The sequence below is a fragment of the Quercus lobata genome, chromosome 2, assembly GCF_001633185.2.
Source record: "Quercus lobata isolate SW786 chromosome 2, ValleyOak3.0 Primary Assembly, whole genome shotgun sequence".
NCBI lineage: Eukaryota > Viridiplantae > Streptophyta > Magnoliopsida > Fagales > Fagaceae > Quercus > Quercus lobata.
This window is the reverse complement of record NC_044905.1, coordinates 27248338-27271120: the sequence shown is the minus strand read 5'-3', so window position 1 is coordinate 27271120 and position 22783 is coordinate 27248338. Positions and strand designations below refer to the sequence as shown.

Here is a 22783-nt window from a genome sequence, read left to right as displayed (position 1 = left end):
TACAATTTTTCTTTAAGCTTAATCGTGAAATTTTCCACTAACTTAACCTTTAGAGTTCAGAGAACCCCTTATCAACCTCATTGGTTGGTCCAAAGTTTAGGGAGTAGATTGTTTCATACTTTTTTTTTTTTAAGGAATCGGTAAGAAATATTTTATAAATGAACTAAATCAGCTTGGAATACAACATCCAGCTCGGATGGTAGGTCCTTTACCCATACATCAAGATCTACGAATAAAAATGCTCTTTCTAGTAAGGGAATGAGCAAGCTAGTTGCCCTCCCTTTTAACATGGCTAAAATTACATTTATGAAAAACAAGATTGTTTCATACTTGTAGGCTTTCACTTGATGGATTTTTCGTTCATTCTACCACTTTGTTCTGTCAAAGTTTTTAATATGAATCCTATCTTAAAATTTTACCCTTAGACCTCTAATATTTTTATTTTACCTAAAAGTATTGAAGTTTTTTTTTTTTTTTTTTGAGAGAGTTTCAATTTATGACGTCCTCTCGTAATAATAGTTTTTTATCATCAGACCAAGAAACCAATCAGTTTTTTGTGTAAGTAGGAATTGAACCTCAGATCTCTTATTCAAACATCAGAAACTTTATCAGTTGAGCTAACTGGAACCCACAAAATATTGAAGTATTTTGGATTATGAGAAATAGACTTCCCCCTTGTGAATTTGGATTTTTTACTTTATTAGAATTAGAAATATTGAACATTCCATTGAAGCCCAAATCAAAATCATATTAGGTCAAGAATTTCTAGAGTTTGACAGTTGACTGGTCAAATCAAAATCCAAAGCTTACATGGAGTTCACACTTGTTAGAAATCAAAGACACCCTTATTTTTCGCAGAAGACTATTTCAAGTGCACACCCACACTTCTTTCTTTTGAAGTCAATGAATGAAGCTGGAAATTGAAAACACATTCAAAATCGTACGGCATATAAAAGTTCCTAAGCAGAAAACCTTGGGTCACTGTGTTGCCAAGAGTGATCTTCAAGTTTCTCGAAAAAAAATAAAAGAGTGATCTTCTTGGGCCCAATCCCATCTATTATGATATGAAGTGTACATAAAAAAATAAAAATAAAAAAATAAAAAAACTAATTTTAAATAAAGTAACACCATTTTTCACCTTTACAAGGACAATCAAGCCTTAGTCCTAATTTTTGAAGTTGATTATAGATCCTTGTTGCGGACTCTTTTTTCAGCTTACATGGCATTACTTCATTGACAACTCATGCCACATCAACATATTATTGATTTTTTGGATAAATCTCTTTAAAGCCCAAAATAAGCTCATATCTCATTCAACTACATGGATTGGGCTCACATGACCCGTTAGATACTTACTTCAAAAGGTGGATTCATGGTCCAATTTTCTTTTCATCAATTGGGATCATAATCCATGATATTATCAATATCAAAATATGGATCAGGTTTAAGCAATGAATCAAAGCTCACGGCCCATATTATCTCTCTCACACTCATGGCAAAGTGGCTTCTTTAACAAGAGCTCATATTTACACAAAATGACAACAAAACCCAAGGTACGTCGTTTCATCTTCAGCTTATGATCCAAGCTCATAAATCTCTTTAGGGAAACTTTAAGAGTCGTGGTTTGGAGGGTCAAGAGGTATGTTCAGTAAAACTCTAGCGGTTTAAAGTTGATAAAAGAAAAATGTTACTTAGCGTGTCTTCTCCAACTCCCTAAATTCTGACGAGTCCGTGTGTAGTGGGTAACATATGGCAAGCATCTCTTATCACGTAGCACTTAAAATGATAAAATTCCCTATTACTCTTTTCCTAAAACTTAATATTCATCATGTGACAAATACTCAATATCTTCAGCCATCTAACTGCTGAGAAAATAACTATTCATTCAATCCCCAGCTATTGCTATACAAATTTAGAAACTTCATTATATTATTCTGCATAAACTACATTACTTCTTTCAGCTAAAATCCAACTCAAACACATGGCCTAATCTGATTGACTATCTTTTATCTCCAAATATATACAAAATATTCATGATATCTCTGATATTCAGCTGCTGTCTGCCACAATCAGACCATATATTTCTCTACCAGCTGGCAAAGCAGAGCGTTAAATACTCTTCTTGCTCACCAAGATTATGTCACAACATAATGAGACCTTGACTAAATCTCTAAAACTTCATTAACTTTCAACCAATCCTTCTATTACTTGCTAGAAATGTGTTGTAATGGAACCTTGCACCAAAAACACAAACACCCGAAAAGAGAAACGTTTCCAACTGAACCCCAGCAGTGTATTCAGCACTTGACACCTGGCTGGAAGTGATATCATCAGCCATTTAATGCTAAAATCCTAGCAACTAGCTGCTATACCCAAAATAGTAAGATACCCTTAGAAGAGATCTTACCATTTTTCAGCCAAATCCATGAAATAACCTTTCAAGCAGTCTGAAATCACCCAACTCACCTCATTTGCTTTTGCCCAAAGCAAACTGCTATCTTATGACAGCTGTCATAGGAATAGGATAGATGTCACAGCTTTTTCCTGACAGCTGTGATAACTTTTTCAGAACAGCTGACCCAGCAGCCTGAGTATTACTGACTTTTCCACATTTAGCTAAAACCAAAACCAACTAAAGAAACTACCTTTCTTTTGCTAAAATACTTTCCTTTTCTACTACTCTTTCCCCAGCAGCTCTTACCCAAAACAGCAAGAATACCTTAAAGCTAAACATACCATTTTTGGCCAAATCTTAAGATGGATTCTCTGAAAATTCATTGCTGTTTGGAACAGATTTTGGCTGATATTTTTGGCTAAAATACCCCCCTTTAACTTAGCTATAATGGAAAACCTTGATCAACACCTTAGGGGGGGACACCAATGGAAGAGAACTCTCTCATAAAACTTCCCTATTCTTTCTCCCTCTAATTATCTTCTTAAGCTCTTGATGAAGTACTGAGCTTCTGGGTTTTTAATTCCCAAATTATAAACTAAACTCTCAAGCCCTTAACCCATAAATGCCCTTCATAAGCCCTCATACATCCTCCAACAGAAAATTGTAGTAGCTTTACTAAACACACTACAACACTATTACTCTTTTATACTCATTATCTTACTCTCCATATTCTGAAAATACATATATCTTGTTGCCTATATTTCTAAACATCTCTTTCTTCACTTTTCCTATACAATCTCATACACACTTACTACACCATTACATATAACACACCACAACTCTTCTAAGCTCCACTCTCATACTCTCTTATTCTGAAATTCTATTATTTTGCTACCCATAAACACATCTCAATACTCTTCTACACCTATCTTACTGCTCCTATCTCCAAATACCTAAACACATCTCTATACTCTTCTCTTACAAAATCTCTCATCTTGGAAAGCAATCTCTACAACTTCTCCAGTGGTTATTATCTCACATTTTTATTATCTTTAACCTCCATATCTCTCATACTTCCATATATCATACATATCACAAATACTATATCCCACAAAACATCTATATCTTTTACCATCTCCACACTTCTCAAGAGATATCAAATACTCATACTAAAAGCCCTTCTCATGGAAGGCATGAACTTTTATTACTAAAACCCTTCTCCTAGAAGGTACCAAGATCTTTTATCAAAGTCCTTCTCCTAGAAGGCATAACTACTTCTCACAAAAACCATTCCCTTAGAATTAGAAGGCACAAATTACATCTTACAAAAGTCCTTCTCATGGAAGGCAACACTATTCATAACTTCACAACAATTAAAAGAGCATTGTCAAAGGGGAAACTCATTTAAGTGCATGATAAGAGAGGCAAGCTTAACTAGCCCCTACACACAACTGGACATACTCTATCTCCCTCCAGTTGCACCCATTTTCCCCCTTCAATCATGAAGTTATCATGGCAAACTGTCTCTCCACCGCTGGAGTCATTCTGCTGGAATCCTATCAACTCACTGATGTTGCACAACTAGGGTTGCAAAACATTAGAGATAAGTGACTCTACTTCCATATATTTAAATTTACATCATTGAATACATGATTACTTCACATTTAAATACATATTACTTTATTCCAACTATTATTACAACTATTAACCAAGGCTTAAACTCATTTAAATGCATGATAAGAGGGGCAAACTTAACTAGCCTCTATCGCTGGCATTCTACTGGAATCCCATCAGCTCACTAATGCTACACAGCTGGAGCTATAAACCATACAAAGATAAGTGACTTTACTTCCACATCTTTAAATTTACATCATTAAGTACATGATTACTTTACTTGTAAATAAATACTATCTTATTTCAACTGTTATTATAACTACTAATCAAAGCTATTATATCAAACGCATATTATATTATCGTGATTCTTAAACTTTAGATTTAATGGTTTTGTAGGCTTAAAAATACGCCGGTAGCGATTGGACCACGTGACCCAATGTTGAGTTCCGGAGGCAACTCCCCAAAAAAAACCCAAGCCTAGTAAGCTCATCCCTCCAACTCCATGACTTCTTTAATTGGAAAGCTTCTTTTTTTTTTTACTTCTTCTACTTGTGTTTTTTTTTGGGCCTTCTTCTACCCCCTTTTTTTTTTTTTTTTGTTCGTTCCCTTAACTTAAATCAACACTCTTTCTTGGTGTTGCATTGGTTACTCTCCCTTGAACATGATCAAATCATTTCAAAAGACTCTCCATCATCTTTTTATTGATAAAGGTCATCCTATCTTTAAGTGAATTTTCTCATTTCGAATCTTACCTTTCATTATATTTTTAATTACCAATCTTAGTATTCTCATTTCAATTACACTCATTTAAATGAATCAATTTATAATATAGTGACTAAATTTTATGCTGGTCATTAACCTATCACAACCCACTCCTTTTTTTGGGCTTCAAACTGACTGTAAACTAAACATGACACTAAGCACATATACATACAAAGCTAAATAATCCCTTCATACAAGGCATATTCCTTAATCTTTAATGCATTTTGAAATATGAAGATGATTCTAAATTTCTAAAACATTTGGTTCCCTATGTCTTGTATGCATAGTTGCATGCCAGGGGAGTGGTGTTGCTCCAGTCCTTATCTTTATTGATGAATTTGCTTAGAAAAGAAATCCAAAGTTTGTGCCAAGAAATTGATTAACCAATCCAAATATTCCTGTTAACTTGGTCACAACAATGCTGCATATTTTCTTACGAAATCATGTACTTGTGCTTCTAAGGTTTTATATGATAGAAAGTTAATTTCATGCTTCAAATATATTACTAAACAATTGCAAATTAGTTTGATTTCTGGACTACCGATCAAGAAGTAAAACTTGGAACTAAAGAATTTGCATCATATTTCCTGACTCGAGAATCCATATGTGCAGTAATTAATTTAATTATATACCAACTGTCCCGAGGCATCGATAGACAAAAATCGGGGAGATGGAGTTTTTATCTAAACCACCCATTTGATCACACATTCACATATTTTACAACCGACAGGGAGATGTTTCAGAAACTGGTGTGCCAGATAGCTTCATCACCCTCCCCACACCGCTGGTGCACCTCCTCCATTCTTTCCACTGATTTGCATATGCCACTGCAGCTCCAGTCAAATGATGCAGCACAAGGATTTCCAGCTTGAGCCTTCCATTCACAATCTGTCAGCAGAAATCTAACATCAACACAAAAGGAATATTTTGGACTTATTGAAAGATAAGAGTTCAGTTCATGATTTTGTTAATGGTATCAAACTCTTGAAAGAATTCAACCCACAATTTCTTTTGGGAAAGGCCTATAACTCTTTCAGAACTATGTGCAGCTCAAATGTACCAGTACCTGAAGGAATATAGGTCATATCAAGTGATCTTTTGACCATATGCATGAACTTGTAATGTTGACAATGTTGAGGAGCATAAACTATTGATATTGGCTATTGCCTTTTTACTATATCCAGTAAAATATAAGTTGCAACCATGTGAATATGAAATTTAAACAAGAAACAATGGAGAACATCAAAGAAAGGGACTTCATCTTTTAGAAATTCAAGCTTACCAGGGGGTGTCCCACAGCAGAGGCTCCGATCATCAATGTGCTCAACATCAAGACCAATAAACCAAGAACCCAAAGAGACATCTTCATTTGCATATTTATGAAGTACTTGCCTGGAGCAGGGGAAAAAGCATTAATTAACAGTTAGGTCATATAACAAGTATAGAATGATTTTATTTCAATAACTTACCGATTCACAGAAATATATGTGGCCAAATCTTTGGAGATCACATAGATTTGCCCTGTTGCATGCCTAAAGTACTTATTTCCCTCCTCACCAAATTTCCAGTACTCTGGTTCATGATATTTGACCCCTCTGCATTTAGTAGCCAAAGGTAGGTCTGATGAATGACATCCATAGATGAAGATTGCTAAGAACTCAAAAAACATATTAAAAAAAAAGGGGGACAGCTTACTTCTGTGACAGGACAGGTCCAGACTTCATACAACCCAAATAAACCCGTGGTTTTGATCTATGGCGGGCCAAGGTAGAACCAACCATACCTGTTCAATGTTGAAAATTATCAATTCAGTGCCCCCAATATTGCACCTTTTTTTAAAGGTAGAAAAGTTTATATAGACTGCAGACACACTAACCAAGATTTATGTGAACATCATCATCAACTTTTATATAGAAATCAGCATCCCACTTAGCAACAGCTGTTGAAAAGTATACTTGAGTTTTTGTTGACAATTCATGATATCCTTCTATGTGATTCTGCAAAATACAGAAGTAAAACTGCATAAGCTCAGAGAATAAATTTTAATGAAACGATTTACTCTAAACAATATGTAAAGCTGATCAGATATTTCGAAAGTTAGTTCCTTGGTTCCTGATTTATTCTGGAACATTAATTAACTGGCTTAACTAGATTTAACTGAAGTTACATGTAAAAGAATAGTTAAGTTCCTGCTTACAGCCCAGACTTCTGATATTTGATGGCTTAGTGAAACATTATCAGCAAGGTTTTCCTCTGATATGTTAAAATATTGCATCCTAAATTATAACTGCTAATTCAAACAAAAAGGAAAGGAATCCATCATCATAAATAAATACACAACTTAAACATTCAATTTAAATAATATTCATTGAATCGCCATAGTCAATCTGATGCACCATGCATATTTTATCTTTACCTGAGTTGTGAGATATATATCATAGTATTGAGTTTCAATTTTTTTTTTTTTTAAATAAAAAATAAATGTACTAGTCATTATAATTTTGATATTGAAATAATAATATCTTTGTAAAATTTGGAAATATATCCCATTAGTCTTATTGTACTCACATAAGTATTCATGACATTAAAGTTTTGGAACTAAGATTTTGTTGTTGTACTTACACTAGTATTCAATTTTTTCTTGTGTATATTATTGTGCATGTATGCTATAATTTTTGCACCAACTTTTTCAAATTGATTGTCTCAATTTCAATATATTTTGCAATTATATTACAATTTTTAATCAAACAACCAGCTCAAAGACTGACCCACTAGTAGAATCAGTGACCTAGTGACGTCAGCCAAATCATTGTCCTCTGATTTAATAATAACTAGAGATAATGGTCAACACGGTCCAAGCAGTTTACCATACCAGTCGTAAGAAATCCTTATGTTGCTCGTCTTCTGCATCAACAGCACGATCCAATACACCACCTGGAGTTGCACTAATGACCAAAAAATTAAACCACTATATTTTGTCAAAATTAATAGTATGAAGCAAGCAACTGTGGTATGCAAATTTCTGGCAAGTTCAAGTAAACTCACCTGTGTCCTATAACAAACCGCATTATAATTCCCTTCTCTTTTTCCAACTTCCTTAATTCTTCACCTGAATTGGGGAAAAAAGCCAAAGTATGTTAGCAATGAGTTTATTTTAACTTCTACTTAATGTCAACTTTAAGAGAAAAGCTATTAAGTTTAGGACTGAACCTTGGGGCATCCATGTCTCTCTAATTGAATCCCTCCGCTTTCTGCTGCTGAATGCAGTAATGATTCCCATAACAAAGAATACCTTCGGGCGATCCTTGAATTGCTCACTTCCTGAATTTGTAACCACTGGAGATCCCTCATCATCATTAACTTTGGCAGCTCTAGCTGCAGCTAGCTGCATCTCTAATGAGGAGATTGTTTTGTCTAATGTCCTGAAAGCATTGAGACATTAATGTGTCATTTAAAATAATTACATGATATAGAAGGGTGCACAATAACAACATCTAAGATACTGCCTAAATTCTTTAAAACAGTACTGAGAAGGATATAGAAAGTTACATGATCACATCATGTGTTTGTGCAACTTGAGAAAGTATGTCCCCTGTCCGAACAATCGCATCCTGTAATAATTTGAAGAATATTATTTGTTAATAAAGGCAGTGGAGCCTATGATAAAAATATTCTTGAGACTTGCCTTCTTCTCACAGTCGTCTGTGGGATTAAGAGCTCTTGATTTATGTTTCTCCACTGATGAAGCCTCCTCATCCAGTTTATCCGGATCAGGAATAGCCCAAAACCTGTGAATGTATAAGCAATTCATTAATGGATGTTCACAAGAATAACAAAATTTTGGAAAAGAATCTACTTTCAGCTACAAGTCTAACAAATTTAATCACATTCACGATGAAGACAAATAGATCAGCATATAAAGGAAATGCAGAGATCTTAATGTCTTATCTAGTATGATAGAGGACCTCTTTGACCTCAGTATATGACAATTTATTAAAACTGAAATATGAATTCTATTAGCACTTTGGAACACTTAAAAATCTTGACAAATCTGCAAGAATACAAAGTAAGTCATTTGATGCACGAGTCAAACCACATGATGCCATATTATCATGTTTGGTGCCTTGGTTGTCAGCTACTGACAGGGGATCAAATGACAGTTATTTCCACTTACAAATCATGTGGATTGATGAAGCACTAATAGCAAATACACCAAATATATATATATATATATATATCTACTCGGTTCGTTGGAAAGAAAACTACTCTGTAGCTATCTCATTCATGGATTGTAGACTGATTTTCCGCCCAGTATTCAAATTGAATGAATGTGCGCCATTGGGTTATACTCCCCTTTTTTTCGTAAGTAATTGGGCTATAGTTACACACCATTTGTCTTTTGTATATATATCTACTTGGTTCGTTGGAAAGGAAACTACTCTGTAGCTATCTCATTCATGGATTGTAGACTGATTTTCGGCCCAGTATTCAAATTGAATGAATGTGCGCCATTGGGTTATACTCCCCTTTTTTTCGTAAGTAATTGGGCTATAGTGACACACCATTTGTCTTTTGTATAACCAATGTTTGGCTTGGATATTATGGAAATGATCTTTACAGACATGAGAAGATGACAGCTTAAACTTCAACAGAAGTCATACTTCCTATATTTTTGATACCTGCCATCAGTCATCCTAAATATCAGCTTTTGACAAATTCTCAAGTTCATTGCAATCAATCAGGATCAAAATTTCAGTAATTTGACTAACTGATGTTTTGCATATTAGCTGCTCTTAGACTTGAGAGCAATCAGCTAGCTCCAAAAAATCAACTTAACTACAAAGACCAACTTCTAAACTAATGCAGCAACGTATTAGGGAAAACATAAGGCCAATTTAACTAAGCTCGCCATTGTCCAAAGCTAAGCATCATCAAGTTTACACCTTAATTTACTGAAGTGCCAAGAGATCATACCACTCAATAAATTAGCACCATTGGTCTTACCCCCCAACAACTAATTGATTATTAAAAATTTATGTATCTTTGTAAAAACAGCCCCCATCAACCCAACAATAACTTAGACACAGAATTAGAAAGATTCTAGAATAGCAAAAGTCTCAAGCTGGAACCAGAAATCCAAATGCAAAGACCCTTATTAAATCCAGAAACGAAAGGATCAAATCTATTCATAAAGACAGCACTTTTCATATTTGTTCTGCATCGTAACCTCTGAAATTCTTTAATATAAGCAAAAGGAAACAGAAGGGGCATAAAAAAAAGAAGACCCATTTGCACAAAAGATCAACACAGTGAAAGCTTCCACCCCATTAGAAAGAGCAGCAAATCTAAAAGTTGAGCACTTCAATACAAGATCTTACTCTTTTCCTAAGAGAGAGAGAGAGTACCTGTTGATAACAAGAACACCCAAGAAGAAGCTGGCAATGCAGAAGAGAGAAACCCATCTGGTGGAGACCCCATTGCCAGCTTTGTGAGGTCTGCTGAGACCCATTCTGCAATCTTCAAAAGCTTCACCTTGATAAGGAAGCTTCCTCTTTAAGCTTTTATGTGAGCGTTACAAGGGGAAAGCAAAGGACCCCATAAGAGAAGAAACATAAAACTATTACCAAAAACGAGAAAACAATGATGTTCCAAATTTAAACGTGTAGATCCTCCTAGGCAAAATGAAAAAATGGAGATAGATTTTTGCTTTTGCTTTCTCAACCCGACTCAAAAGTCACTTGGGAATGAACTTCACTTGTGTAAGTTAGTATTAATGTTGTGTTTGAATTTATTTTTTAAAATAAATTATTTAATGAAAATGTTGTGTTTGATGGTTTTGTCACGGGGAAATGTTTAAAAAACATACGGAATTCCTTTAACAAAAGTCACGACAACCTCAGCTACCAATAATACCCCTTTATTTTCAAGCAATCACGACGATTTTCTACCTGACATCTCTGCTCTTCTTTCATTTTTCATTTTTTACCTTTTTCTCTTTTTGGCTCAGAGTGGGTGAACAGCTTTTTCTCTATCCAATAATTTTCACGATTTTTCTTGTTTTACAGTTTTTTTAAAAAAATAAATAAAAGGCCAATTTGGTAATTGAATTTTAATAACTTTGTTTGTATTTTTTAAAAATATGTATGGGTGCAAAGTATATGAAAATATGTATAATATTGTTTAAATACTAAAAATTATTGTTTAAACAACTATAATAAACAAACCCAAAATCTTCAATGTAAATTCATCAACTTCATACCACTTTACGATAATAACTAATACCAAATATCACAAATATTCTTATTACAGTAAAAATAAAGCAAATTGTCACCTTTAAATGAACTTATAGTGGATATTATTTTTATTAACACTAATTATAAGTTCATAATATGTAAATTGAAACATTGCAAAAAATGTTGGTGAAAAAATTTATATCCTCCTCGACGGCTCTACTTACTTTGGTTGGATCATATTATCTTTCTTTTTTTTTTCTTTTTTTTACAATTTGTTTATCGTCTTTAAATTTTTCTGTGCCGGATCAGAAAACAACTTCCCATTAACTGGTGTACCACAATCAGTGGAAGTACGGTTTCATTTGCTGTATTTTCTGGTTTTTTACTTTAGATAAAGAAAAATAGTTTTCGTACAATAAGTTTAACTGTTTAAGTATACAATTTTTTTATATAATTATGAACATAATATAATGGATGCATAATAAAAATGAAATTTACGATAAGGTTTCGTGAACTACCTTAATTACAATTTGCCATTATAAACATTGTTTAGTTGTTAAAAACAGTGTTCATTTTTGTAAAATGAAAACAAAACCAAAATTTCATATATTAAAAGTTTCTTTCACCAAGTAGTATTCTTTCTCTTTGTACCATTTGTAAAAATTTCTTCTTACTTATTACACAACGAAAATCAAATTTCCTGATGTTATCAAGTGCCCTATCAAAATCAATATTAATGATTGATCCAACTTTGTCAGGTGCTCAAATTGATTTTAATAGGCCCCAAACTGTCTCTTACACCCTTTGATATTATTGTAACTTATTTTTTTGGGTATGAAAATGAGGAAACAATGATTCAAAATTATGATGATAGGTGGTGAAATTTAAATTGAACCATCTTCCAAAATATTGGAGTAACTTCTTGGAATAGTTCTTTCTCAAAAAAAAAACTTCTTGGAATAGTTCTAAATTAGAATTATGATTGTCTTTGTAAAAATTGCTTGTTTCAACCTTTTTTTTATGGGTATATCTATATCATGTATGACTCATATAATATGAGGACATTTTGCTAAAATATGCCAAATTGTTAGAATATACCATCATTTCTGACATTTTGATTGTGCGTTGAAAGAACGTTTCCAACTTCCTGTATAGTGATGTTTTTGCCCATCCTGGTCATCTACCATCTAATTAATTGTAAGAAATGTAATGCTTTTACCTCGTTGATCCAGTCGTGTACAAGGAGGACTTCGCAATCAAAGGCCATTTAGGGGCTCGATGTGCCAAAGATACACGCAATATTCGTAAATATAATACAAAATCAAAATCTTGTTCTAATCTCCTAGCTCACTGTTAATTCATATTTTAATATTGCGTTGAAGTCCACTAGCCTTTCACATCCTGATAATATAAAAATAAAATTGCTGTTCTCTTTCTTTCTTTCTTTTTTTCTTTGTTTTTTGAGAATCCGGGATCAGCTGTGAAATTGTATTATTGGAAGCCATTTTGCCTAAATTATTCTAGAAAATGTAAAATAAATAGATCAAATTTTAATGTCGAACTATCATTAAATATATACATATTACAAAAAAAGTTCGAAATGTGAGATTAACAGCATATTGTAATTATTTCTCAAAAAAAAAAAAAAAACAATAAAAGTTGTGATTTGCCAAGAATCTTGTACTTTAGAAATTCAAAATTTTTTTTAGAGTGTTGTAATTTAATATATATTTCAATCTAAGGTAGAGTTTGGATAGCGCGTCTAGCATCTAGCGTTTTTTTGTGGGTCTCGTGTACTGTTCATAGAACCCGCAAGTATTTTTTTTCAAAAAAAAAACTTTAAATTTGGGTCCCACTGTACTATTTATACATTTAAAAATTATTTTGTTATAATGTTTTCATTTTTTAATTTTCAGCAATAAACGATATCTAAACAGACTCTAAGAGATCATTGGTTAATAAAAATGTTTTAAAATCCTAATGCAACTTTATATATATATATATATATATATATAACCTTAATGGCAACTAATTTAAGTGTGCGTTTAAATACTACTTATTTTACTGAAAATTGAAAATAATAAAAAAATTATTTTTTAATTACTGTTCACTTTTAAAATTATTGTTCACGTGCCTATTTGCATGCGATGGTTTAAAAAAAAAAAACCCCTGAAATGCAGATGTCCAATAAAAAAATAATTTCTGATTATTGTTCATAAATGAAAATATTATTCATTTGCCTATTTGTCACGGTCCATAAACCGTATAAAAAGCGTTGGTCAAAAAAAAAAAAAAACGCAACGTAAAACGCTGAAACGCATCAGCTATCCAAACGCTCGTTTACTGTGATTTTTATCACGTTAACAGGAACAACCATAACGACATTGTTTGTCTCTAGCTCCAGCTGATTACATTTAAAAAAGAAATAAATAAATAAAAGGAAGGGGTGTTAATGGGATCATTTAGACATTTACTGACAACACCAGTACAAATGATTCAGGGAAAAAAAAAAAACCAGTACAGATTAAAAAACTTGAACTATTCACAAAAAGTATAGACAACAAAATGAAAACTATAGCATAAGTTTCTCTACCACATTAGCATCATATAACTATCTAAGAAAAATAGGAAGGATATTGAGATTTTTAAGAACAAAATTATATTCCTGTTTTTGTATGTTGTTTAAACATAAGAAAATGACAATGTCATGACTGGGAAATTATTCTCATTGTGGGGCCAGAGAATTTGTGGTCCCGGCCCACTTTCGATTAGGGTCTAAGACTCGCGCCTAGGAGAGTAGTTACCGAGAACAAGTAGCGAAAATCCAAATGGCCTAGAGATGCAGCTGAGGTTAACCCTATCCTCGGCATCCCAAGGCCCAAAAGGGAAGAATGACACGTCATCAAAGGCAGCCTCCAAAGCGCTCCCAGAAGAAAAGACGAGTAGAATGGGACTCGCACGGGGGTACAGTGTGGGAGTGGTTCAAGGAAAAGACGTCATCTCTGCATTGAATGCGCCAACAAACGTCCTAGCCACATTGATGGAAAAAGACCCCTAAATAGTGTGGCTTCGGTTACTGCAACTAACAGAAAGTGGGGGGAGGCGGCTGATAGGACAAGCACTCGAGTAGTTACTTGCCTGATCAACAGATGGAAGGTCAGGATCAACTGAGAAGGGCTATATAATGTAAGAATTCATGCGCCAAAAAAAGGGGCTGGAGGAATGGGAACAAAAAGTGAAATGAATAATAAGAACATTAAGCTCGTCGGACGAAGGCCAAAAACTAGAGCCTCCCAGGCCGTGCCAAGGAGAAAACCTTTTTGGGCAAGCACGGTTCACCCTTGTGCGATTACCATGAACACCATGACTAACCACTGTCCGATGACCAAAACCTAGCCTTTTAGCCCACTCTCTACAAATTTATTGTTTGGGCATTTAACGTTCGAACCCAATAAACCAATTTGGGGTCACTACAAATTGAGTCCTTACACCCATTATTTGAAAATTATTTATTTCTCGATTCAAATTAAATTTTACAAATATGAAGTTATATAAATTACCACATTATTTAAAATTTTACAATAGCAAGAAAATAAAATATTTACCGTGAAATGGATTAAATGGAGAAAGCTTGAAATAGAGTAGATCATCTTCTATTTTTAACATGATGAAAGGAATAGATTTTTTATTTTTTTTTAATAATCGAAAGGAATTGATATTTGTATTAATATTTGCTATGGATATAAATTAAAACAGAGAAAGAAATGTAAGATATTATTTACTTTCTGACAAGGCTTAATCACAATTCTTGATTTGATCTATCTCCTAGCATCTTCAATATAAAGTGTAATTATAGTGAATTGTGTTAGTTAGCATATTGACCTTTTCTTTACTAAAGTGAATTTATTTTAGCTGTCCCACTTCTTCTTTTTTGGTATACTTTTGTGCAAACTGCAAAGCCATGTTTTGATGTGCTATCCCCCTTAAAAAAAAAAGTTTTGATGTGCTTATGCTTAACCACTACGTTTTATAAATATTTAATTTTGATTTAAACAAGAGAGAGAGAGAGAGAGAGAGATAATGTGTGTGTTATGTTCTACAGTGAAGTTAGTGAAAAGAGGGCAGTTTGGTCCAAAAGAGCAAGAGTAGGTGTACTTGCATTGCAATGCAAGATACATTATTATTATTATTATTAATGTAATGCAATGTTAGTAGTAATCTATGTAAATTATTATCCTCTACAAAAAAATATAAAATAAAATAATAAAAGAGCTTCTGAGCATGCTTGAAGTTAGTAAAAAAAATGGCAGTTTGGTCCAAAAAGAGTAGGAGGAGGTGTAGTTGTATTGCAATGCAAATATATTATTATTGAGATTAAATTTTATAAGAATGTAGTGTAAAACTCAAGTTTTACCCCTCAAATCCTAACATGTCATATCATTGTATTATATATTAAATAAAAGATTAAATTCTATAAAGATGTGGTGTAAAACTCATATTTTACCCCTTAAATCCTAACATGTCACATCATTTTATCATACATTTAAGAATAAGTACAACCACACCTAATCAAATATAACACCCATATATAAATCCAATCAAATTGGGAGTTTATTGAAATGTTATTAGGTGTGAGTAAGATGTATTGAATTTTAAGCAAAATGCTAATGTGACAATCTCTTATTGGATGGTGTAAAATATGGGTTTTACACCCCATATTTACCAAATTCGGACTTATTAAATAATAGACACAACTAGACTTAATCAATTATAATACTCATTTGAAAATCCAACTTAAATGTGAGTTTATTGATATTATTATGTGTAGTGGGATTTATTGAATTTTAAATAAAAAGCTGATGTCGTAATCTCTTATTGAATGGTGTAAAATATGGGTTTTACCCATTTTAGTCTCTACATTTTCATTTCACAACTTTTAGTCCCTAAATCAATTAAAATGTTCTATTTTGGTCCTCACCGTTACTTATTTAATAGAAATTGCTGACGTGGCAAATAGAGTACACTGTTGGCACATTAAATGTTGACGTGACTAATAAAATAATATTTAAAAATGCCACATGTCCATTAAAAATAATATTAAAATAAATTTATCAATTTTAAAAATTACAAAAAAGAAAAAAACATAATTAAAAACATTAAATTTATCAATATTAATTTATCAAATTCTATTAAACTTTATGGGCAACCAAACACAATAAAAGTTATTAAATCTTAAAATCTCAAACAAAATCTCCAAGCTCTCGCTATGAAAATCTCAAGCTCTCTCTCCAAGCTATCTCTTTCTACAATAGTCTCCAAGCTCAAGGTGAAGGTAGAGGTGATTGAAGGCGGGTTTTGGGTGAAGGTGGAGGTGACTGAAGGTGGTTTCGACTGGAGGGGCTGACTGAATGTGAGCTCTCTCTCTCTAAATCCTTGGCCGAAATCCCAACTCTCTCTAAATTCTCTAAATTCATGGCCAAAAACCCAGCTTTCTCTCTCTCTCTCTCTAAATTTTGGCAAAAAACCCAACTCTCTCTGGCCAAAAACTCAACCTTCTCTCTCTAAACCCATGGCCAAAAACCCAGCTTTTTCTCTCTCTAAATCTGTGGTTATTTGTGGTTTCAGATCTTGGGTTTTGTTCATTGATTTGGGATTTGAGTTTTGAGTTTTGTGTTTGGTTTCTCAAAAAGCCTAAGATAATTTGGGTTGAGTTTTGTCTTTGTGTAATTGTTGAATGTCTTTGAGTTTTGTCTCTATGTAATTGTTGAAAATAACTGGATTGAGTTTTTGGGTTTGGGTTCCAAAATTTTGTCTTTGTAATTGTGGGCATGTCTTTGTGTTTGTGGGTTATGATTTTTGTTGATCTAGGTTTTCACCTTATTGATTTGAGTTTTTGTTGATCTGGGTTTTGAGAGACAACAACGCACCGTTCAGTATGGAAGTCATAGGTTCCTCTCAAAAAATGGTAAAACTCGATGAATCCGGCGTCCACAGCCATAGGTTATTTGTGTTTGTGATCTTGTGTTAATGTTTAAATTTGAGTTTGTGTTTTTTGTGTTTGGTTCTGGGTTTGTGCTCCGGAATCAAACCAGAGGCATTTATTACTCAAAATCAAGCTGTTCAACAACTTATAGTCTGCGATCTCCAACAGGATCAGTCCAGCGAGAGCGTTGCTAGAGAGATCTAGGGAAACAAGATAAGGCAACCAGTTACAGATTTGAGATGGGAAATTTATGTTTTTGTCGGTAAATTTATTTTTTCTGGGTTCGTGTTCATCTGATTGAATATTTTGGTTTCGTGTTCTTTCTTGTTCATGTTTAAGATGAGACCATAACTGAATTCATGTGTATTTTAGGTTCTAATTTAGTTTTTTTTTTTTTTTTTCATTTTTTTGGTTAAAATAGATAAATTAATTTTCAAAATCAAAAGTTGATGTGGATGCTTATGTGTCTTTTTTAATCATTATTTTATGTTGACGCAGCATTTTTAAATATTTTTTATTGACTACATCAGCATTTAATATGCCAATAGTGCACTACGTTTGTCACATCAGCAATTTCTATTAAATGAGTAACAGTAAGGATCAAAATAAAATACATTAATTGATTTAGGGACTAAAAGTAACGAAATAAAAATATAATGACTAAAAATACATTTACAATTTATATCTATTATTTAATATATAATATAATAATATAATATATTAAAATTGAAGGAGTAAAGTTTGAGTTTTACTTTTACCCTATAAAACTTTAATCTGGAAATAAAAAGTTGGAAGGCAAATTCCAAAGTTGAAAGAAAGGAGAAAAGTAAAGGATAGTATGGTCCTCTTGTGTCCAGTACAGGGTGTATAATCAAAATCAAAAGGCGGTGCTCTGCTAGACCAGACAAGACGACGTGATGAAATCCAGAGTCCTGGAAATATTCTTGTACGTTACAACAACAACAACTAGCAAGCATTTCTCTCGGATCCTTTTCTTTTTCTTTTTAGTTTTTTCCATACCCAATTGCCATGTCTTTCTCACTGGTCCCCACTCATTCTCTCTCTACTCACTACTTTCCTTTATCTTTCTTTAAAATTCAAATTTTTGTCAATTGGAGCGGGCACCCTTATCCTCTTTACTGATAGTAATTTTAATTTACTATTAATAATAAGATTTTCGGCTTGATTTTCAACTTTTTGTTTATTAAAAACGGTTACACAAATTCTTAGAAGAGTAATTTATTTTTTTAAAGTTTTAAGTTTTTCTTTTTTCTTTTATCTTCTTCATTTAGCTTAAAACTTAGAACACTATTTTTATCTCATTTGTAAACATTTTTTTTTTTTTTTGGGTAGAAAATAGAATATCATTAAAAACTAAGAAACAAAGCCAGGATCAATACACTGTCTGTTACAATACAGACCACGACTATCAGCCTCTAGAACAGAGATAAGGTCCACAGGAGGACCAGTCAACAACTCAAAATTACAATCTAAGTTCAGCCCGAAATTCGCAAGCCAGTTTGCACTTCTGTTTACTTTCCTATAGACGTGTCTAATGATTGCTTGGGGCATTTGGTCCATCAAGAGCTTACAGTCATCCATAATTAAGGACACAATGGTGTTAGCTGCAGATTGGTGAGTAAAGGCATCAACTATGGCACTTGCATCTAACTCAATAACCACAACTTGCACATTCAATTGTTGACATAAAAAGGAGGCCATCCTGTAGAGCCCATAACTCAGCTGTGAAGCTGTTTGCTATGCCAATCCTTCTAGAAAACCCCTCAATCTAGCTGCCATACTCATCTCAAAGAAGTCCTCCACCACCAGCCAAACCCGAGTTCCCCAAGGATGAACCATCTGTGTTTAATTTCAACCAGCCACTACAAGGTTTTTCCCAACGCACCTGTTTCAAGATTTTACATTTTGTCACTAGCAGCTTGCCAACACAGTGAAAGTATTCTAAAGCTCGGTGGATGATGTCTTCAACAAGACTTGACTTTAAATTCTTGTTCTCAAATACCAGTTGATTCCTGCCCTTCCAAATTGTCCAAATAGCAAACATAAAGATTTGGTTCCAAGGAGCTTGACCTGAACTTCGAGCACCTTTATCCCTACAATTAGACATAAGCCAATCTTGAATGTTGGTTGAGAAGAAACCTGTGTCCTGGTAGCTGATACCTAGCTGATGCCAAATTGTCTTGAGGACATGGCAATCCTGAAGGGCGTGGAGGATGGATTCTGGCCTATTATCACAGTGGGGACAAAAATGATCAACTTGAAGCCCCCTACCTTGTAAGCAATCTCTGACCCCTATACTCTGGTGCATGCATTTCCAAATGAAGGTTTTAATCCTCGGCAATGTATCTAGCTTCCAAATCCACTTCCCTTGAAAGGCCGGATCAGGGAGGGGCTCACTGGCAAGGAGATAAGCGCTGCTAAGCTCAAAAGAACCTTTGGGAGAAGGTTTCCAAGCTAATTTGTCCTGATTTCTTGCTACACACAAGTAAAGGGTAGCTTGAATCTCTCTTTTAACATCCTCAGGAATCTCCATTTGCAGCAAGTTCCAATTCCATCCTTCCAAACTAGCAACATCCTTAATTTTGAGCAAATTAGACTCGATAGTTAGGGGGCTTTGGATGATATTTCTTAAGATTCCTACCTTGGTCCAGCTGTCATGCCAGAAGCTAAGGCTGCTTTCATACCCCGGGACCCAAGTGATTCCTTTCTTAAAAATAGCTTCCCCTTTCTTCATACTCCTCCAAGTACGAGAACAAGGTAACCTTGCTTCATTTATGGAGTTTAAACATTGATTAGTACAATATTTCAGTCTCAACACTTTAGCCCATTGAGAGTCTTTCTCTATGTGAAATCTCCAATTTAATTTAGCAAGTAGTGTCGTATTCCTGCCCTTTGCAACTTGGATGCTCAGCCCACCTACATCCTTAGGGGTAGTGACCTTTTTCCATCCCACCCAGTGCATACTCTTCTTGTTGGTTGACGAATTCCACAAGAAGTTTCGGTTTACTTGGTCTATGCCATCTAGAATCTTTCCTGAGAGCTGGTTGCATTGCATTACATAAGCTGGGATGGTTGAAGTGGCTGCTTGGATTAGAACTGACCTCTCGGCCATGGAGAGGAGGTTTGCTTTCCAACTTGCAAGTTTCTTCTTAACCCTTTCCAACACAAAATTAAAATCCTGATTTGATGCACCACTATGCTTAATGGGAAAGCCAAGGTACTTTCCTAAATTAGGAGTAGACTGAAAGCCGAGAATGTCACTCAAAGCTTCTCTATCACTACTATCCACATTTGGAGAAAAGAAAACCTTGGATTTAGCTTCACTTATGGTCTGACCGGATTGGCTGCAAAATACATCCAACACTTTTCTAATTACAAGACAATTTTCGATGTTTGCCTTGGCAAATAGGACAAGATCATCTGCAAAAAATAGATGCAAGAAGGCCGGCCCTCTTCGGAAAGCTTTAATAGGAATCCAAGACTTATCTTCACACCTTTCCTGGATTAGTTGCCCCAAATAGTCCATACACATAATAAAGATGTACGAAGATAGCGGATCGCCTTGCCTAATCCCTTTAGTAGGATGAAAAGGCTCTAGAGCCCCTCCATTAAAAAGTAAAGAGGTGGAGACCGAAGAGATGCAGCTCATAATAAGCTCAATTAAATTCCCTGGAAGATTGAACAGGATCAACATATCCCTAATGAAACTCCACTCCAATTTATCATAGGCTTTTTCTAAATCAATTTTCAATGCCATATATCCTCCTTTGCCCCTGGCTTTACCCATAGTGTGGATCAATTCTTGAATAATAATAGCATTATCCACTCCTCTTCTTCCCGGAACAAAAGCTGTTTGGCAAGGACCTATTAATTTATCCAAATAAGGTCTCAACCTCCCCACTATAATTTTAGTGATGATTTTGTACACCGAGTTGAACAAACTAATAGGTCTGTAGCTACTAATGGATTCCGGGCTTTGGATTTTGGGAATAAGGACAATACTTGTGCTATTCAAATAGGCTGGAATTTTCCTGCATAGGAAAACCTTCCTAATCTCCTCTTTAACTGACTCCCCCACAATGAGCCAGAATCTCTGGAAAAAACCAACATGGAGTCCATCAAGACCTGGAGACTTGAAAGCCTTAAGAGACCACAAGGCAGTGACAATTTCAGCATCTATCACCGGCTGATCTAAACTGTGCTTCTCTTCCTTCGTGAGTCTAATTTGCCACCCATTCCAAAGATTATGACTCCAAGCAGCCTTGACTTGGCTAGTAGTATACAGCTTGGTAAACCCCTCTCTAAAATGGTTCATGACTTCTTTTTCCTCCATTAACCAGTCCCCTACCTCGTTTTTAACCATGGTAATTGTATTCCTTTTCCTCCTTGCAATAGTAGAAATGTGGTTGAAAGAAGTATTTCGATCTCCCATCACCATCCAATTAATTCTAGATTTTAAGGCCCACAACTCCGTCTCTTGATTTAGCACTACATCCAATTCTTTATGAAGCTGATTTTCCAGGTCAATTAGGGAGGATTGGGGGTTGGAAGCTAAAACCCACTGGATTCCATTAAGTCTAGCCATTAATCTCCTTTTCTTCCCAAATATATTCCCAAATTGATTTTTATTCCAGAGCATCGCATCTTTTGTGAATCTTACAATAGAGGTTGAAAGATTTTCATCCCGATTCCAAGCCTTAGTCACCACTTGAGGAAAAGAAGGGTCGGACAACAGAAACTCTGAAATCTAAAAGGCTTATTAAGGAAATTGGTCTGTCTAGGAACAGTTTCTAGAAGCACCGGACAATGATCTGAATGGCAACGAGTGAGATGGGAGACTCTAGCTTCTGGATACAAGAGGCACCAACTAGGATTCATGAAAAACCTATCTATTCTCTCTTGAATGAGGTTATTCAATTCCCTCCTATTAGTCCATGTGTATCTGGGACCCGAGAATCCCAAATCCACCATATTGCACTTATCAAGGTAATCTTTGAATAAAAGGGATCTAGATATGCTGACAGGCCTTCCTCCAAACTTGTCTTCATCCAACAGGGGTTCATTAAAATCCCTGGCTATCACTCATGGTTTATCATGAAGATCAGCTACTTTAATTAAATTTTCCCACAAAATATGTCTTTTAGCATTCCTAGAACTAGCATAAACAGCAAAGAAAGTCCAAGAGAGCTTAGTAGCAAGTACCTTCACTTCCACGTGGATTTCTTGCTCTGTATTTGCCAATTGAACCACCTCCACAATATCAGAATTCCAAGGCAGCCAAAGGCCTCCTGCGAACCCAATTGTTTCGATGTGGATGGCGCCATTGAAAGGAAGCCTATCTATTATTTCCTTTACACGAGCTCCACCGAGCTTGGTCTCCATAATTACTAGGATGGCCGGGTTATGATTCCTAGCCAGCTCTCTTACATGGTACTGAAAATTAGGCTTTAGCACGCCCCTACTGTTCCAAATTATTATATTCATAATTATAGAGTGGATAGGAATAAGATACATCTTAAGAGGAGATACCAGTGCCTCCTTCATCCTCATATTCCATCCTATCTTCTCCATTCTCTCCGCCATCCTTCCTCTCCCTGGATTCATGTGGACCACCCACCGCAGATTCTTCATCCTTCCCCTCTATGGGTCTACCAGTGTTGAGTAACCCTACCTTACACTCTTGTCCAATCTAAAGAAAAATTAACTTCCAAGCCTTCTTCAGATTTTGAAAGATCCACCCCAACACAGTCATCGGCAAGTAATAGTGCACATCAT

The 22783-nt window shown here is 34.6% G+C and overlaps 2 protein-coding genes across 2 annotated transcripts; both read right to left on the bottom strand.

The window, feature by feature from the left end:
* Positions 1–5329: 5329 nt before the first annotated feature.
* On the bottom strand, positions 5330–10556 carry LOC115975160 (beta-1,6-galactosyltransferase GALT31A). Its single transcript, XM_031095849.1, has 11 exons — positions 10177–10556; positions 8457–8559; positions 8321–8382; positions 7982–8193; positions 7817–7880; positions 7644–7716; positions 6648–6768; positions 6467–6554; positions 6241–6366; positions 6054–6163; positions 5330–5659 (listed from the first exon to the last, which is right to left on the bottom strand). Exons 1-11 carry the CDS (start codon positions 10278–10280, stop codon positions 5511–5513), a joined length of 1212 nt encoding a protein of 403 aa, XP_030951709.1. The 5' UTR covers positions 10281–10556; the 3' UTR covers positions 5330–5510.
* A 7805-nt stretch (positions 10557–18361) lies between these two features.
* On the bottom strand, positions 18362–18709 carry LOC115962205. The gene has a single exon (XM_031081105.1). The coding sequence runs from the start codon at positions 18707–18709 to the stop codon at positions 18362–18364; it is 348 nt and encodes a 115-aa protein (XP_030936965.1).
* Positions 18710–22783: the final 4074 nt, after the last annotated feature.